Source organism: Rhinopithecus bieti, unplaced genomic scaffold (genome assembly GCF_001698545.2).
Source record: "Rhinopithecus bieti isolate Rb0 unplaced genomic scaffold, ASM169854v2 scaffold_947, whole genome shotgun sequence".
Classification (NCBI taxonomy): Eukaryota; Metazoa; Chordata; class Mammalia; order Primates; family Cercopithecidae; genus Rhinopithecus; species Rhinopithecus bieti.
This window is the reverse complement of record NW_016803664.1, coordinates 1,348,670-1,367,343: the sequence shown is the minus strand read 5'-3', so window position 1 is coordinate 1,367,343 and position 18,674 is coordinate 1,348,670. Positions and strand designations below refer to the sequence as shown.

Below are 18,674 nucleotides of genomic sequence, written 5' to 3'. Positions count from 1 at the left end.
TCCTTTGGCCACATATATGCAAATCTATAAGAAAGGTGATATTGTAGACATCAAGGGAATGGGTCCTGTTCAAAAAGGAATGCCCCACAAATGTTACTATGGCCAAACTGGAGAGTCTACAGTGTGACCCAGCATGCTATTGGCATTGTTGTAAACAAGTTAAGGGCAAGATTCTTGCCAAGAGAATTAATGTGTGGATTAAGCACATTAAGCACTCTAAGAGCCAAAATAGCTTCCTGAAACATGTGAAGGAAAATGATTAGAAAAAGAAAGAAGTCAAAGAGAAAGGCACCTGGGTTCACCTGAAGCAGCAGCCTCTACCCAGAGAAGCACACTTTGTGAGAACCAATGGGAAGGAGCCTGAGCTGCTGGAAACTCTTCCCTACAAATTCATAGCATAATAGGTGTTTTAAAAAAAATAAAAGACTTCTGCACTGTAAACAATGTTTCTCTTGGCCAGGCATGGTGGCTCATACCTGTAATCCCAACACTTTGGGAGGCTGAGATGAGGGGATCACCTGAAGTCGGGAGTTCGAAAACAGCCTGACCAACATGGAGAAACCCATTGCTACTAAAAATACAAAATTAGCCAGGTGTGGTGGTAGGCACCTGTAATCCCAGCTACTCGGGAGGCTGAGGCAGGAGAATCGCTTGAACCCAGGAGATGGAGGTTGCAGTGAGCCAAGATCGCACCATTGCACTCCAGCCTGGACAACAAGAGCGAAACTCTGTCTCAAAAAAAAAAAAAATTTGTCTTTATTGAGTAGAGGGTGCTGTCCTCTCACCTGTTGGGGAACCAACCCCAATATTTCATCTAGGTTCTTTCTATTTTCCTAAGTGTCAACCAGTCTGAGAAATAAAGAGAAAGAGTACAAAGAGAGGAATTTTACAGCTGGGCCTCCAGGGGTAACATCACATATCGGTAGGTCCGTGATGTTCCCTGAGCCACAAAACCAGCAAGTTTTTATTAGTGATTTTAAAAGGGGAGGGGGTGTACAAACAGTGAGTAGGTTTGTACCTACTTCAAAGGGCAACAAAGATCACAAGGCAAAGGGCAAAATTAGAATTGCTGATGAGGGTCTATGTCCCGCTGTGCATGTATTGTCTTGATAAATATCTTAATAGAAAACAGGGTTCGAGAGCAGAGAACCGGTCTGACCAAAATTTACTAGGCTGGAATTTCCTGATCCTAGGAAGCCTGAGGGTACTGCAGGAGACCAGGGCGTATTTCAGTCCTTATCTCAACTACATAAGACAGACACTCCCAGAGTGGCCGTTTATAGACCTCCCCCCAGGAATGCATTCCTTCCCCAGGGTATTCCTTGCTGGGAAAAGAATTCAGTGATATTTCTCCTACTTGCACATCCGTTTATAGGCTCTCTGAAAGAAGAAAAATATGGCTGTATTCTGCCCAACTCCGTGGGCAGAAAACCTTATGGTTATTTTCCCTTGTTCCCTAAAAATCGCTGTTATTCTGTTCTTTTCAAGGTACACTGATTTTATATTGTTCAAACACATGTTTTACAATCAATTTGTACAATAGTGGTCCTGAGGTGATATACATTCTCCGTTTACAAAGGTAAGAGGATTAAGAGATTAAAGACAGGCATAAGAAATTATAAGACTATTATTAGGGAAGTGATAAATGTCCATGAAATTTTCACAATTTATGTTCAGAGATTGCAGTAAAGACAGGCATAAGAAATTATAAAGTATTAATTTTGGGAACTGATAAATGTCCATGAAATCTTTACAATTTACGTTCTTCTGCCTTGACTCCAGCCAGTCCCTCCGTTTGGGGTCCCTGACTTCCTGCAACACTCCCTCAAAGAAATATTTAAAGCAAATTTTAGTTGTATGCTAATTCAGTATGTCATGTCTTTACTATTCAGATTTAATGTTATTTCTTGCTGAAAGATGTGAGGTGGCTTATTGTGCAACACATTATTCAACTGGTTAGAAAACGGCCACATACCATTTATGAAATATTTGTACTGGCTTGAAGATAGTCTCTCTAAATCATCGTGAAAGAAATAAAATAATTTACAAAAATGTTAAAACATGGAGTAAAGATTTAAATAAATAATTCATGGCCGGGCATGGTGTCTCACGCCTGTAATCCCAGCACTTTAGGAGGCTGAGGAGGGTGGATCATGAGGTCAGGAGTTTGAGACCAGCCTGACCAACATAGTGAAACCCCATGTCTAATGAAAAATACAAAAAAAAAAAAAGTAGCCAGGCATGGTGGTGCGCACCTGTAATCCCAGCTGCTTGGAAGGCTGAGGCAGGAGAATTGAACCCAGGAGGCAGAGGTTGTAGTGAGCTGAGATCGTGCCATTGCTCTCCAGCCCAGCCAACAGTGTGAGATTCCATCTCAAATACTAATAATAATAATAATCCACAAAGGAAGATATATTAATGGTCAATAAGCACATTAAAAACATGTTCACCATCATTAGTCAGAAGAATATGTACACACATTTGGGCTGGGCACGGTGGCTCATGCCTGTAATCCCAGCACTTTGGGAGGCCGAGGCCGGTGGATCACCTGAGGACAGTAGTTCAAGACCAGTCTGGCCAACATGGTGAAACCCCCATCTGTACTAAAAATACAAAAAATTAACGGGGCATGGTGGCCAGCACCTGTAATCCCAGATATTTGGGAGGCTGAGGCAGGAGAATCACTTGAACCTGGGAGGTGGAGGTCGCAGCGAGCCGAGATCATGCCATCGCGCTCCAGCCTGGGCAACAAGCTCAAAACTCCATCTCAAAAACAAAAACAAATAAAACTACATTGAACTATACTGAAATAGTACAGCACACCCACTAACAAAGGGTAGCATTGAAAAGACTGACAATACCAAGTGTTGGTGCATCTGTGGAGCAATTTGAATCCTTTACATTGCTGATGCACAAAGGTACAACGATTTCAGAAAACTCTTTAGCAGTTTCCTGTAATGTTAAATATACACTACCATATATCCAATCCTATCTACCCAAGAGAAATGAAAACGTGTCGATTGGGCAGGGTGGCTCACGCCTGTAATCCCAGCACTTTGGGAGGCCGAGGCAGGCGGATCACAAGGTCAGGAGATCAAGACCATCCTGGCTAGCATGATGAAACCCCGTCTGTACTAAAAATACAAAAATTAGCTGGGCGTGGTGGCAGGTGCCTGTAGTCCCAGCTGCTTGGGAGGCTGAGGCAGGAGAATGGCATGAACCCGGGAGGCGGAGCTTGCAGTGAGCCAAGATCGTGCCATTGCACTGCAGCCTGGGTGACAGAGAGAGACTCTTGTCTCCAAAAAAAAAAAGAAAGAAAACATGTCCACACAAAGACTTGTACACAAATATTCATAGCGGTTTTATTCATAATAGCCAAACATTGTCAGCAACCAAATTTCCATCAATAGGTGAATGCACAAAAAATTGTGGTACATCCGTACATTGGAAACCTACACAGCAACAAAAAGATGGAATGACTGATACAGCAACATGGCTGAACCGCAGAAACACTGTGCTGAGTGAAAGGAACAAGACACAAAATAAGACATTACTGTATGATCCTGTTTATATGAACTCTAGGAGACAAAGTCTCCAGTGGTAGAAAGCAGATAAGTGGTTGCCTGGGGCTGGAGATGTGGTTTAGGATGACCGGGGAAGAGCACAAGGAAACTTTTAGTGATGCAAATATTCTTGATCATCGTAGTAATAACTTGGCTGTAGACATCTGTCAATGCTCATTAAACTGTACACTTAAAATGTGTGCATATTTGTAAATTTTACTTCAAAATACTTTTGTTTCTATATGCTAGCAATGAACAATTAAAAATTGAAATTCAACAAGTCCATTTATAATAGCATCAAACAAAATACTAGAGGTAGTTGTAAAACCTATGCACTGAAAACTAGAATTTGAGTTAACTTTACTTTGGTCATTCTATGTGACCACTTAGAGTTTTTGTGTTTAAATTTTGTGTTTAAACCCAGCAGGCTGGGTGTGGTGGCTCACGCCTATAATCCCAGCACTTTGGGAGCCTGAGGCGGGCGGATCACGAGGTCGAGAGATCGAGACCATCCTGGCCAACATGGTGAAATCCCGTATCTATTAAAAATAAAAAAATTAGCTGGGCATGGTGGCAGGCACCTGTAGTCCCAGCTACTTGGGAGGCTGAGGCAGGAGAATCACTTGAACCCAGGAGGCAGAGGTTGCAGTGAGCCGAGATGACACCACTGCACTCCAACCTGGGTGACAGAGTGAGATGCCATCTCAAAAAAATAAAAATAGTCAAGCAGATAAAACTTACTTGAAAAAAATAGTTAAACTGTGTGTCAACTGGAAAGTGTAATATTTTTGCTTAGTAAATGAAAATTTTAGTTGATGCAAAATGAGACTCTTGATACACTCCTTTCTTTTTTGAGACAGTCTCGCTCTGTTGCCCAGTCTGGAGTGCAGTGGTACGATCTCGGCTCACTACAACCTCTGCCTTTAGGGTTCAAGCAATTCTCTGCCTCAGCCTCCCGAGTAGCTGGGATTATAGATGCCCGCCACCACACCTGGATAATTTTTGTATTTTTAGTAGAGACAGGGTTTCACCATCTTCGCCAGGCTGATCTTGAACTCCTCACCTCGCAGTCCACCTGCCTCAGCCTCCCAAAGTGCTGGGATTACAGGCATGAGCCACCGTGCCCGGCCTCTTACACTTCTTTCAAAGGTCATTCTCTACTTAGTGGAACGAAAACAAAGTATGGCTTATCTAAATAATACATAATATTAATATTTCACAACTTAAGCAAGGCAGTTTGGCTGTTTTTGTTTTTAAAGAGACAGGGTCTCACTATTTGGTCCAGGCTGGTCTTAAACTAGCCTCAAGTGATCCTCCCACCCCAGCCTCCGAAAGTGCTGAGATTAGAGGCATGAGTCACCACGACCGGCAAGCAGGACAGTTCTGAAAGCTCTGGACCCAAGTTCCTAAAGCTGATGCAGAGGTCCCCCACTCCCACCCTGGGTGATTCAGCTCTACAGAGGAATTGATCATCATTTAACCAGAAAATTACATTATTCAGAGCATCTCATCCCACTGGCAAAAACACAAGAGTTGATTGCCAACGGCTTGTAAAAGCATTTGGTTTTCTTACTCTGAGCTATATCTCTAGAGTGATTGTCAAACCTTGCTGTACATGTGAATCCTGTGGAGGAACTTTTGGGGGTAAAACATGCTGGGACCCCATCCATGAACCTCTGGGGGTGTGGCCCAGGCTCATCACCCGTTAGACCCCAGATTTTGCCCAGTTAGCATCTATGCAAGTTCAATTATCTTTTCTTTTTGAGACAGAGTCTTGCTCTGTCACCCAGGCTGGAGTGCAATGGCATGATCTCGGCTCACTGCAACCTCTGCCTCCTGGGTTCAAGTAATTCTCTTGCCTCAGCCTCCTGAGTAGCTGGGACTACAGGCGCCCGCCACCACGCCCAGCTAATTTTTGTATTTTTAGTAGAGATGGGGTTTCACCATGTTGGTCAAGCTGGTCTTGAACTCCTGACCCTCCTGACCTTGTGATCCGCCCGCCTCAGCTTCCCAACATTCTGCTGGGATTACAGGCGTAAGCCACGGCACCCATCCAATTATCTGTTTTATTTTACTTTTTTTTTTTTTGAGACAGATTCTCACTCCGTCTCCCAGGCTGGAGTGCAGTGGTGTGATCTCAGCTCACTGCAACCTCTACCTCCCTGGTTCAAGCAATTCTTGTGCCTCAGTCTCCTGCGTAGCAGCAACTACAGGTGCACACAGCCATGCCCGGCTAATTTTTGTATTTTTAGCAGAGAAGGGGCTTCACTGTATTGGCCAAGCTGATCTTGAACTCACAACCTTAGGTGATCCACCTGCCTCGGCCTCCCAAAGTGCTGGGATTACAGGCGTGAGCCACCGCGCCTGGCCTAATTCTCTATTTAATCAGCGACCTTTTACAAATGAGGTTGCCTCTTTTGTCTTAAATCAGGGAACACAAAGTGACTTTGCTAGAACAAAAAAAAAAACAATGGGCAGAATTTGTTCAGTATTTGACACAAATTTTCCCACTTAAACCCTTACAATAGCCTTGTTCCTACTAGCGAAGCTGACTGTAGTATTCTGGACATACAGATAAATTGCCCATAATTGAACACATCTAGCAAATGGCAAACTGGTTTTTGAGTCCCTATTCATCCACATTCTGAAGCCTATGGTTTCTAGTCTGGATGCCCCTGCACGTTGTCCCGGCTGCAAGGGCCTTCCCTGTAGTACCATCTTACCTAATAAATTTGAGTGTTCTTAGAGTAGTTCAGAGGGAATGAGCTGTCAACCAGGTGAAGCAAATCCTAGCAGGCTACCTGTCCAGAGGCCCGGAATGGCAGATCCAGGGGAAATAAAGTCATTAAAGAAGCTAACAGGTAATTTGGTAATTTTAGAAAATTAGGGTGTTAGTTCATTGAATCAGAATTCCTTAGAATTTTTAGTCTTATATTACCATGTCCTTGAGGGATGCACCATTTCTTGTCATGGTATCTGACTCATTTCCCCTGCACTCCACCTCCCAAATGCCTGAAATGTGGTGAGGAAATTAATGAATTTATAGTTGGACATCACCAGATTAAGAGAAGGGGAAGGGCATGGTGGCTCACACCTGTAATCCCAGCACTTTAAGATGCCGAGGAGGCAGATCACTTGAGGTCAGGAGTTCGAGACCAGTCTGGCCAACATTGTGAAACTCCGTCTTTACTAAAAATACAAAAATTAGCCGGGCGTGGTGGCAACCACCTGTAATCCCAGCTACTTGGGAGGCTGAGGCATGAGAATCACTTGAATCTGGGAGGCAGAGGTTGCAGTGAACTGAGATTGTGCCATTGTACTCCAGCCTGGGAGACAGTGAGATACCATCTGAAAAAAAAAAAAAAAAAAAAAAAAAAAGGGAAAACCCTCAAAAAAAAAAAAAAAAAAAAAAAAGAGAAGGAAAACTCTCTCTGTCCAAATGAAAGGTTATTGCTTGAGCTTTCGATGGGCTCAGTCTCATAAACTGATCAAAAAAAAATTTTTTTTTTTTTGAGACGGAGTCTCACTCTGTCGCACAGGCTGGAGTGCAGTGGCACGATCTCGGCTCACTGCAAGCTCCGCCTCCCGGGTTCACGCCATTCTCCTGCCTCAGCCTCCTGAATAGCTGGGACTACAGGTGCCCACCACCACACCCAGCTAATTTTTGTATTTTTAGTACAGACAGGGTTTCACCGTGTTAGCCAGGATGGCCTCATGATCTGCCCACCTCAGCCTCCCAAAGTGCAGGGATTACAGGCATGAGCCACTGCACCCGGCCTAACTGATGAAAATTTAACCAGTGAGTAGATTTCATTCTCATTTCCTAACCCTGTTGGCAAATCCAGGTGGGAAACTACATGGTGAGCACAGAGCCAAGATGACTTCATGGCTAACGTTTATGCCTGGGGCAGGCATCTCACCTCAGACAGCATGAATTCCAGGCTGAGAGCTGCTGGTATGGGCAGCCTGTCCCTAAACAATCCCGTTTCTTACTGATAGCTGCACGAACGGATGGCTTAAGTATTCAATCTTTTTTTTTTTTTTTTTTTGAGGCGGAGTCTTGCTCTGTCGCCGGGACTGGAGTGCAGTGGCTAGATCTCAGCTCACTGCAAGCTCCGCCTCCCGGGTTTACGCCATTCTCCTGCCTCAGCCTCCCGAGTAGCTGGGACTACAGGCGCCCGCCACCTCGCCCGGCTAGTTTTTGTATTTTTAATAGAGACGGGGTTTCACCGTGTTAGCCAGGATGGTCTTGATCTCCTGACCTCGTGATCCGCCCGTCTCGGCCTCCCAAAGTGCTGGGATTACAGGCTTGAGCCACCGCGCCCGGCCGTATTCAATCTTAATTGTGTTTGTTACACCAATGCTACACCAACGTTACACGAACTTCAAGACAAAGCCCAGGCTCCCCCATTCCAACCAGATTGCTCTCCCTAAGTCCCTATTATAAAAATTCTGAATCCTTCACATGGTTATTCCTTCATCCAATATTTATTGAGTGGCTACTAAGAGCCAGGGGCCAGGGATACAGCAGTGAAAAGAAAAAATAGACGAAAACAGCTGTCCTTCTGGAGCTTACATTCAAGTAGGAAAAAATGGATTATAAATAGATTAGATGGCAAGGAGGGGGAATGCTGAGAAAGGGAGTAAGTGTGGCAAATTTATTTTATTTTGAGATAGAGTCTTGCTCTTGTCACGCAGGCTGGAGTGCAGTGGCGTGATCTTGGCTCACTGCAACCTCCGCCTCCCGGGTTCAAATAATTCTCCTGCCTCAGCCTCCTGAGTAGCTAGGATTACAGGCGCCCACCACCATGCCCGGCTAATGTTTTTGTAATTTTAGTAGAGACGGAGTTTCACCATGTTGGCCACGCTGGTCTCGAACTCCTGACCTCAGGTGATCCACCCACCTCTGCCTCCCAAATTGCCGGGATTACAGGCATGAGCCACTGTGCCCGGCTGAAATGTGGCAATTTTAAATAGAATCAAAGAAGGCATGGTTGAGAAAATGACATTTTTAGCTAAGAACTGAAGCAATGAGGAAGCGAGCCACATGGCTATCTGAGGGAGAGCATTTCAGATGAAGGAGCACAAGCAAAAGGCTTGAGATGAGATGCTGTGGTCAACACATGGAACCAGGTGAACAAGGAAGAGAGTAGTAGGAAATGAGGTGGCAGACTGTATTCTGCAGATGGAGAGACATTAGAGGGCTTGGAGGGGAAGTTGATCTTCTCAGAGAAAAATGTTAAGAGGGGTAGAAGACAGAGATATTGGTGATTTTGGTACGGAATATGTAGGTGAACATTAACTACATGATACCTGCCCCTTAGGCCTGGCTGGAATGGCTAAGTCAAAAGGAAAGAGAAAGAAAAGACAGAAGCTTATCTGTAGGAAGCACTTAAAGGATTTCAGGAAACAATTTGTTTCAGATAAAAATAAACAGTATTGTTGAGTGGTGCGTTTTAAGGGATATTATTAATTTTACCTACAGCGCCCTTACTGAGTTGAAGGTGGTGATTATTTGAGAGGATTAGTTTTTGGGGGTAACTACACATGGTAAATTTGAGGTGTTTGAAATGCTAATTAAGCAGTTATTGGAGGTATTAGAAGAGATTCATCTTTAGGTAGAGAGATGGATTGGATGAGATTCTTTACAAATGCAAAAAATCTGACAATTTTTTTTTTCCTTTTTTTTTTTTTTCTAGACGGTGTCTCACTCTGTAGCCAGGCTGGAGTGCAGTGGCGCCATCTCGGCTTACTGCAGTCTGTGCCTCCCGGGTTCAAGCGATTGTCCTGCCTTAGCCTCCCAAGTAGCTGGGATTACAAAAAGGATTCAGTATTTGTTAGGACATGTTAAGTATGGAGGAACTGAGTTAAGTGACAATCCAGGCAGAAGGGTTTTAAATGTTTTCATTACTTCATACATTTAAGAGCTTGAGATTTTTTCTATGTAATTTCTAAGCTTTTAATTTTATTTTACAATATTTGGCATGTGTAGTTTCTGACGTCGGCATCTTGCCCAGCTTACCAAGACTGGTTACTATCTTTCTTGAATCTTTTTTTCACCATGTGAGCTGTGTATAGCTTCTAACTCATTGATGCCATTGCACTGTGGCGAAACATTTGGATTGTGCATCAAGCACACGGGGAATGGCACATTTTCCTCCATTCTCTTGGCTTTGAGGAGACTGTCTTCCTTCACGGATCATGAAGTCAGGAGTTCAAGACTAGCCTGGTCAACATGGTGAAACCCTGTCTCTACTAAAAATACAAAAAATTAGCGGGGCATGGTGGCAGTCACCTGTAATCCCACCTATTTGGGAGGCTGAAGCAGGGGAATTGCTTGAACCCAGGAGGCAGAGGTTGCAGTGAGCCAAGACAGCACCACTGCACTCCAGCCTGGGCAACAGAGCGAGAGTCCATCTTGACAACAACAACAACAACAACAACAACAACAACAACAACAACAACAAAATCTCTAAATAGGCCAGATGCAGTGGCTCACACTTGTAATCACAGCACTTTGAGAGGCTGAGGCGGGCAGATCATGATGTCAGGAGTTTGAGACCGGCTTGGCCAACACAGTGAAACCCCAACTCTACTAAAAATACAAAAAATAGCTGGGCGTGGTGGCAGGCGCCTGTAGTCCCAGCTACTCGGGAGACTGAGGCAGGAGAATCGCTTGAACCTGGCAGGCGGAGGTTGCAGTGAGCTGAGATGGCACCATTGCACTCCAGCCTGGGTGAGCGCCAGACTCCATCTCAAAACAACAAAAAACCCTCTAAATTTGGTTTTCACTATTGACCCTGAGCCAGCCAGGTCGCTGCTAGCTGCTGCCGGTGATCGCTGAGGGTCACTCAACCTGAATGCAGCATATCAGGTGGTTTTGTCAGGTTTTCTGAACTTAAAAAAGCACTCGCCATGGCAACTTGAGTAAAAAATAACTACCTAAAATGTCTGTAGGCTTGTACCCTTCAGTGTAAGTACAGAAAAGACTGAAACAAATTAAGGATCTAATGTTTAAAATGTAGGTTACTATCCAGATTCCCATCTGAAAACTGGTCAGGGTCAGTAATTCTACCTATGGCTAGGAGGATTCTTCTGAGTATTAGGCAAGCAAACTTACGTCAAACGCTTAGCACATCGCCCAGCACGTAAAGCGCGTAGCCAATGTTAGCAACTGTATGATAATCCCTTCTAAGAAACATAGTCCCACTCTACAAATGAGGAACCATTGAGAAGTGATATTCTAACCTAAAGTCACCAACATTCACTCCAGTGGATACTGAGGCTTCTCCTGTAACACTCTACTAAATGTTGTGATCAAGAAATGAAGTAGACCTCCCTCACACCAACGTACACACCCAACCTGCTCCCACAACTGTAGGACTGGGAATGGCAGAAAAGGTAACAAATCCAGAGGAGTCCCCACAGTGCCAGTTCCCCAAAGGACCAGAGACCACAGTACCTTGGTTGCCCACAGCACTGGGAAGTGTGAGCCATCTCATGGCATGACTGTACCGAGCATAGAGAGTGCTGAATTTACCAGAAATCTAGACCATTTGGATTTTTCACCACTGATTTATATAAAGAAATGTGGGAAGCTTTTTTGAAAGAACAGCATTTACCTTGAAGGGCTTTCCTAAAAGAGATGCCTTTTTAAAAAAATGCCATAGGATTAGTGGTTAAGTCTCTTAACACGTGAACAGCATATGCTGCCCAGCTACTGAGGTGAAGAGTCTAAGCTAGATTTATTTCTGAGGAACACAGACCAAAAGACAGCCTGTAGAGCTCTATACCTAGTCAGTCACCTTGGGCTGAACTACAGAAAGAACTGGAAAACTAACACCTAAAACGCTGAAAACAAAGACACATACAATTCGAGGTGTGGATTTTTATTTTCACAAAAAGACAACAATGTCTTCCCACATACAAGTATTTACAAAACCCAACTGATTCACCCATCTAGAACCTGGGTTTTTTTCCACTTCTCAACATAGTTGGGAACATGGAAACATTAATACCCACACAATTCCCAGAGATGGAATTTATCCATCAAACAGTGCAGATTACCTAAAAGTGCACTTACCTGCACAACTCGGTCTAAGAACCTTGTGAAACAAACCTCATGGCCAAGGTTTCATGAATCTATTTGGTTTCATACCATGCAAACCTGAACAAGTGTGCTGCTACACTAAACTGAAAATCAGTTCTCATTTTACAATTAAAAAGGTTCTCAACACTTTAGCAACTATACAGAATATGAAGGTTTATTTCAAAAAAGATTACATTTTTTTAAACCAGGATACACAGATGCACTTAATGTAACAGTACCTTCTGCAAAAATAGGTTACATAATACTCAGAAATGCAATGAACAATCTTATTCTCTAAAAATTAGACAGCTAAGACTTCTTAAGCATAGACAGCCTTCAAAATGGAGGCTGAAAATGCTTGGTGAAAATAAGTAACTCTAGAGCCAGACACCACAGAGCTAAGGCTGCAAATTAAACCACTACCACACAGCTGCAAACTACTCTTTATAGTCACACGGCGTTAAACAAAACGACTTCAATTCCATCTTTTCAAATGTGTCTCGGTGCTGCAAGAAAAAAAGTTGAATGATACACAAAACTATTAAAAGTTACAACAGAACTATTTAAACATCTTCTCCAAAATTGAGAAAAGCAATCATGTTAAATTTTAAAAGAAAAGTCTGACAGAACCCTCAAGCAAGTCAGAGGTCCTTTTCATAAGTAGTCAAGTAAAGTTTACAGGAGATTTCAATAAATTATCATAAAACCATGGCAGAGAGCTCATTTTCAGAATCGTCGTGGAGGTCCACCCTTAAATGGCTTAAATCCGGAGCCACTTCCTCTTGGCATGGAATTGCCACTGATTTGTACAATTCTATTAATTGGGGATGCGTTACTGAAAAAGGTTTAAAAGAAAAAAAGTCAGAGAACAAAGAACAAATCATCACTGCAGATACTTACGCAGCACTTAACATTTGCCAGGCACTGTTCCTGGTACTTTATCCAAAATAAATCATTTACTCTTTTCAACAGTCCCCTGAGGTCTGAACCATTACTAACCCCACTTTACTGATGAAGAAACAGATCTGGAGGTTGAGGAACTCGTCCAGGGTCACAGAGCTAATAAAATGGTGGAGCAGAGATCTGAACTTGGGCAATCTCACTTTGAAGCCCCATTACTTCAGAAGCCAGTTGCAGATCTGCATGTGGATGGACCACAGCAGCAGATCTCTTAACTGCGGACCCCAAACCAGCAGCAGTAGCACCAGCTGGGGGCCTGTTAGAAATCCAAATTCTTACCCCCATCTCAGACCACTGAGAAAGAAACTCTGGGAGTGGGACTCCCAGCAACCTGTTTTTGTTTGTTTGTTCTTTTAAATATATATATTTTTAGACAAGGTCTCACTCACTTCACCCAGGCTGGAGTGCAGTGGCACAATCATGGCTCACTGTAGCCGCCTTGACTTCCTGGACTCAGGTGATTCTCACACTTCAGCCAGCCACCAGAGTAGCTGGGACTACAGGCAAGCGCCACCATGCTCAGCTAATTTTTTAATTTTTAGTAGAGATGGGGTTGCACCATGTTGGCCAGGCTGATCTTGAACTCCTGGGCTCAAAAGATCTGCCAGCCTTGACCTCCCAAAGTACTGGAATTACAGGCAGGAGCCACCACGCCCAGCCAACCTGTGTTTTAACAGACCCTCCAGGTGATTCTGTTGTTTGCTAAAGTTTGTGAGCTAAATTATAGGAAGTCATTTAAAAAATATTTCTGGAATCTTTATGTGTAATGCAACAGAGCAGATGTTAGTAACACAAAAAAGCAGACCCTCTCCCCCGACAAAAAACCTTTAACAGGCCGGGCACAGTGGCTCACACCTGTAATCCCAGCACTTTGGGAGGCCGAGGTGGGCGGATCAAGGAGAACTGCTTGAACCTGGAGGCAGAGGTTGCAGTGAGCTGAGATCGTGCCACTGTACCCCAGCCTGGGTGACAGAGCGAGACTCCATCTCAAAAAAGAAAAAACTTTAACAAACCAGGAGATAAAAATTTACAGTGAAGGCCGGGTGCAATGGTTCATGCCTATAATACCAGCACTTTGGGAGGCTGAGGCTGGAGGATCACCTGAGGAACAGGAGTTTGAGACCAGCCTGGTCAAGAAAGTGAAACCTCCATCTCTACTAAAAATACAAAAAATTAGCTGAACATGATGGCACATGCCTGTCCTAGCTACTTGGGAGGCCGAAGGAGAATCACTTGAACCCAGGAGGTGGAGGCTGCAGTGAGCTGAGATAGCGCCACTGCACTCCAGCTTGGGGGACAGAGACTTAGTCTTGGGAAAAACAAAAATTCTCTACAGTGAAATGGTTCAGGCAGAATAAAACTAGATTATAAAAAGGCTTAAATGCCAGACTAAGGAATCTGGGCTCGATCCTGTGACCTGGAGCAGCTGCTTGTTGTAGTTTTAGAGCAATAAATGGTATAACAAAATGGGAGTTTCAACAGTTCAATTTACAAATAGGGTAATGGAACACAAAAATAGTAATTTGGGAAGATCAGATAGAAGCTAAAATGAGGAATAAGGGATAGCTATGATAAACTTTTTTTTTTGTAGAGACAGGGTTTTGCCATGTTGCCCAGGCTGGTCTCGAACTCCTCAGTTCAAGTGATCCACCTACCTTGGCCTCCCAAAGTACTGGGATTACAGGCATGAGCCACTGTGCCCAGCCTGAGAAACATTTTTTTAAAAAAATGGAGCCACACGGCCGGGCGCAGTGGCTCATGCCTGTAATCCCAGCGCTTTAGCAGGCCGAGGTGGGCAGATCACAAGGTCAGGAGTTCGAGACCAGCCTGACCAACATGGTGAAACCCTGTCTCTGCTAAAAAATGCAAAAATTAGCCGGGCATGGTGGTGCACGCCTGTATTCCCAGCTACTCGCTTGAACCTGGGAGGCAGAGGTTGCAGTGAGCCGAGACTGTGCCACTACACTCCAGCCTGGACAGAGCAAGCCTCCGTCTCAAAAAAAACAAAAAACAAAAAAGAACCACATTTAGAAATTTATGCTAGGAATAAAGAAAGGTAAGGACAAGCCCCGTATTTCCAGTCAGGGTGAGTGAAAGGGATGGTGGCACTATCAAATTAAAAGAAGCTGCAGACAACAAAAGGGACACAAAGGTTTGAAACAGGAAAAGAATGAGTTCGACTGTGATCTTGAGTTCATGGACACAGCAAAGCACTTACATGGCAGTGGCAACATGAAGGTGAAAGGAAACAGCAGTGTCTAAAGCTTAGCCATGGGAAGGAGCCTGCAAAGGCAGTCACAAGGGCAGAAAGAAAGTGATGGTGCCCTAGAAAACAGACTCCCTCAAAGATAAACGACCATGTGAAACAGTGTTTAACCACCAAGGAGTCGAAAACCATGAAAATAAAAGAATCTGTATTTATCAGGAGAAAAGTCATCAGTGACCTTTACAAACCGGATACAATGAATGGTGAGCTTGTGCAGGCAGAATTAGCACACTTACTGAAGTTTGATGGTAGAAGTGACCATGGAATAATAGTGACCTGGGTAACTGAGTCAAGTCAATATCTCTCCTAAGAGGAATGGGAAAGAAAGGAGGACATGAAAGAGATGGGGAAGCTGAAGACCTGCTGGCTGAAGGGCCACATCCGACCTCGGTGTGAAGAGAAAGTAAAGCTCGCCTCTTAATGTATGAATAGATTTTGTGTTAAATGTCTAAAAGCTCTGCCAAGAGTTATTTTAAATAACAGGGAGGAAACAGAACACACTTTCAGTTTTTTCTTCCTAAGAATTTGAGGAATGCTAGGTAGGGAACAAGATAATGGTTCCAATGTGAGGTTAAGATTTATTATCTAGACTGGGTGCAGTGGCTCCTGCCTGTAACCTCAGCACTTGGGGACGCTGAGGCAGGCAGATCACCCGAGGTCCGGAGATCGAGACCTGCCTGGGCAACATGGTGAAACCCCGTCTCTACTAAAAATATAAAAATTAGCTGGGCATGGTGGCGCATGCCTGTAGTCCCAGCTACTTGGGAGGCTGACATGAGAGAATCACTTGAACCCGGGAGGCGGAGGTTGCAGTGAGCCGAGATCTTGCCACTGCACTCCAGCCTGGGCGACAGAGTGAGACTCCATCTCAAAAAACAAAAAACAAAACAAAAGGATTCATTATCTACTGGATCCTACCGTACATACATACCCATATCTAGATCAACTTGCCAGAACGTCACTGAATTCATTTACAAGGAAGAATACAAAGTAACACATTAATATCAGCTGTTCTGCACACAGTCTTTTGGAGACTCTGAGTTGATACAGGGAAATGTTCAGGCCGACCTAGGGTTTTCACTAGTTGCAGTTCAGTCTCTCAGAAACTATAATGACTTTTATGGAAAGGATGAAGTGTTGGTTGTGTGCTGGCAGAAAAAGTCTAAACTGGTTAGTGGTTATTTACCTTGAATGTTGGGTTATCATGCCTGCTCCTGCCCGGCCATCACCCATTCGCCTCGTATCATGATAGCTAGGCCCTTGAGAGGGTGGACCATGCCACTCTTTCCTTGGTCCGCTTGTGTCCCGTCCATGGCGTTCAACCACATGTCGCTCCTCAGCATAGTGCTAAAAGAATAGCATATGAAAAGTCACTTGGGCGGGCGCAGTGGCTCATACCTGTAATCCCAGCACTTTGGGAGGCTGAGGCAGGCGGATCACCTGAGGTCAGGAGTTCGAGACCAGCCCAGCTAACATGGTGCAACCCCATTTCTACTAAAAATACAAAAAATTAGCCAGGCATGGTGGCCCACACCTATAATCCCAGCTAGTCAGGAGGCTGGGGCAGGAGAATCGCTTGCACACTCCAGGAGGCGGAGGTTGCAGTGAGCTGAGATCACGCCATTGCACTCCTGCTTGGGCAACAATAGTGAAACCCCATCTCAAAAAAAAAAAAAGTCATGACACCCTCAGTCTCGGTCTCATACCAGCTTATACTGGTGTGCTTTTAATGTCAGAAGCAAATTAATAAGATGTCTGAGAAGATAAAAGGATGAGTAGTGCAACAGCATATGGAAAGAGTTTGTATCTATTTTGTAGTGAGAAGCTACTCAGGCTTCAGGGAAGGGTATGGAGGAAATGATTCAATACTTTTTGTTGCCGTTGTTTTGTTTTTTGAGACGGAGTCTCGCTCTGCTGTCAGACTGGAATGCAGTGGCGCGATCTCAGCTCACTGCAACCTCCGCCTCCTGGGTTGGAGCAATTCTCCTGCCTCAGCCTCCCAAGTAGCTGCGACTACAGGCGTGCGCCACCGCGCCCAGCTAATTTTTGTATTTTTAGTGGACACGGGGTTTCACCATGTTGGCCAGGATGGTCTTGATCTCTTGACTTCATGATCCGCCTGCCTTGGCCTCCCAAAGTGCTGGGATTACAGATGTGAGCCACCGCACCCAGCCAATTCCTTTTTTCAAAAATAATTGTTTTTGGAGACATGATCAAGTGCTGCCCAGGTTGGAGCACAGTGTTGCTACCGTAACTCACTGCAACTGTGAACTCCTAGGCTCCAGCAATTCTCCTGCCTCAGCCTCCTGCCTAGCTGGGACTACCGGGTGCACACCACCATGCCCAGCTAATTTTTTAATTTTCCTGTGGAGATGGGGTCTCACTATATTGTCCAAGCTGGTCTCAAACCTCTGGCCTCAAGTAATCCTCCTGCCTTGGCCTCCAAAAGTGCTGGGATTACAGCCATGAGCCACCAGGCCTGGACATTAATTTCTATTTCTGTATTTTCTAGCACCCAAGGACTTTTTGACCCTTGATTATTTCAAATACTTGGATCTTATATTGACTGTAAGAACGCACAGACAGAGATCAAAACCTTAAGACAAGCCACGGCGGGGCCTATGATCAGCCTATCAGGACAACATGCAAACAGCACAGAAAACAGGAGTTGTCAACTTATTTTACATCGTACTACTTAGTGCTATGGCACTTACAAGGTGCTACATCCCTAACTATGGAAAACAGAGTAGCAAACACAAAGAAACAGAAACTGTAGAACTAGGGATCTAAGGAAAGAGAAAGCAAGCATTGTGATACTTAGCTTACAGGAAAGACAGCAGAAGGTACCCACAGAGAGGCTTAGATACAATACTGGCAGAACAATTTACAGACTAACACTATGAAAAAGAAAATTTTCAAGGGAGGATACAAGATCTCCTAAGGACACATTTTCTAAAAGGACATCTGAATGCAGAGGGCTGGTCTTTGAGACTTTCTTAAATTTTACTGTAAACAAGGCAGACTTATCTGGATTATAGACTCAGTCTTAAAAATTCTGTTTAAGGGGAGGGCGTGATGGTTCATGCCTGTGATTCCAGCACTTTGGGAGGCAGAGGAGGGTGAATCACCTGAGGTTGGAAGTTTGTAACCAGCCTGGCCAACATGGTGAAACCCCACCTCTACTAAAAATACAAAAATTAGCCAGGCGTGGTGGCGCACATCTGTAGTCCCAGCTACTGGGGAGGCTGAGGAAGGAGAATCACTTGAACCTGGGAGGCGGAGGTTGCAGTGAGCCGAGATCACGCTACTGCATGTCAGCCTAGGCGACAGAGTGAGACTCCATCTCAAAAACAAACAAATAAACAAACACACTAATATGTATTAAAATACAAAACAAACACCAGCATATAATGGAGACACACACATTGCACAATTCTTTTTGGTATATAATTTATGAAAGTATGCCCTAACTGTGCTACTGTCAACCCACATGCCAGTATTTCATCAGTAGAATACTTTTAAATGAGGCAAAAGGTTTTTGTTCATTTCAGTCTCTAAGAGATGAAGATACTTTCCTCTGTCCAGCTCATTAACTTACAAAACATTCAAGTCAATATAAGTGTCACAAGAATAAAAATTTAAAAATATGTAACATTACACTCATCTACCTTTAGGATAAGAAGACAAAAAACAGACAAAGGTCTATTTCAATTTTACACTTGAAGCTACTTAAATGAAGCAGGAGAAAAAGATGTGTGTATGTATACATACATATATATAAATACATACATACATA

General features: G+C 44.0%; 1 protein-coding gene across 12 annotated transcripts in view; it reads right to left on the bottom strand.

The window, feature by feature from the left end:
• Positions 1-11,436: 11,436 nt before the first annotated feature.
• SLTM (SAFB like transcription modulator) overlaps positions 11,437-18,674 on the bottom strand; it is a 57,541-nt gene continuing 50,303 nt past the window's right edge. For all 12 annotated transcript variants that reach the window (XM_017896304.1, XM_017896288.1, XM_017896295.1 and 9 more), the window contains 2 exons: positions 16,065-16,225; positions 11,437-12,487 (listed from right to left, as the gene is read on the bottom strand). In XM_017896304.1, coding sequence (XP_017751793.1) covers positions 12,379-12,487; positions 16,065-16,225 — 270 coding nt within the window. In that variant the 3' untranslated portion in view covers positions 11,437-12,378. The remainder of the gene's footprint in view (positions 12,488-16,064; positions 16,226-18,674) is intronic.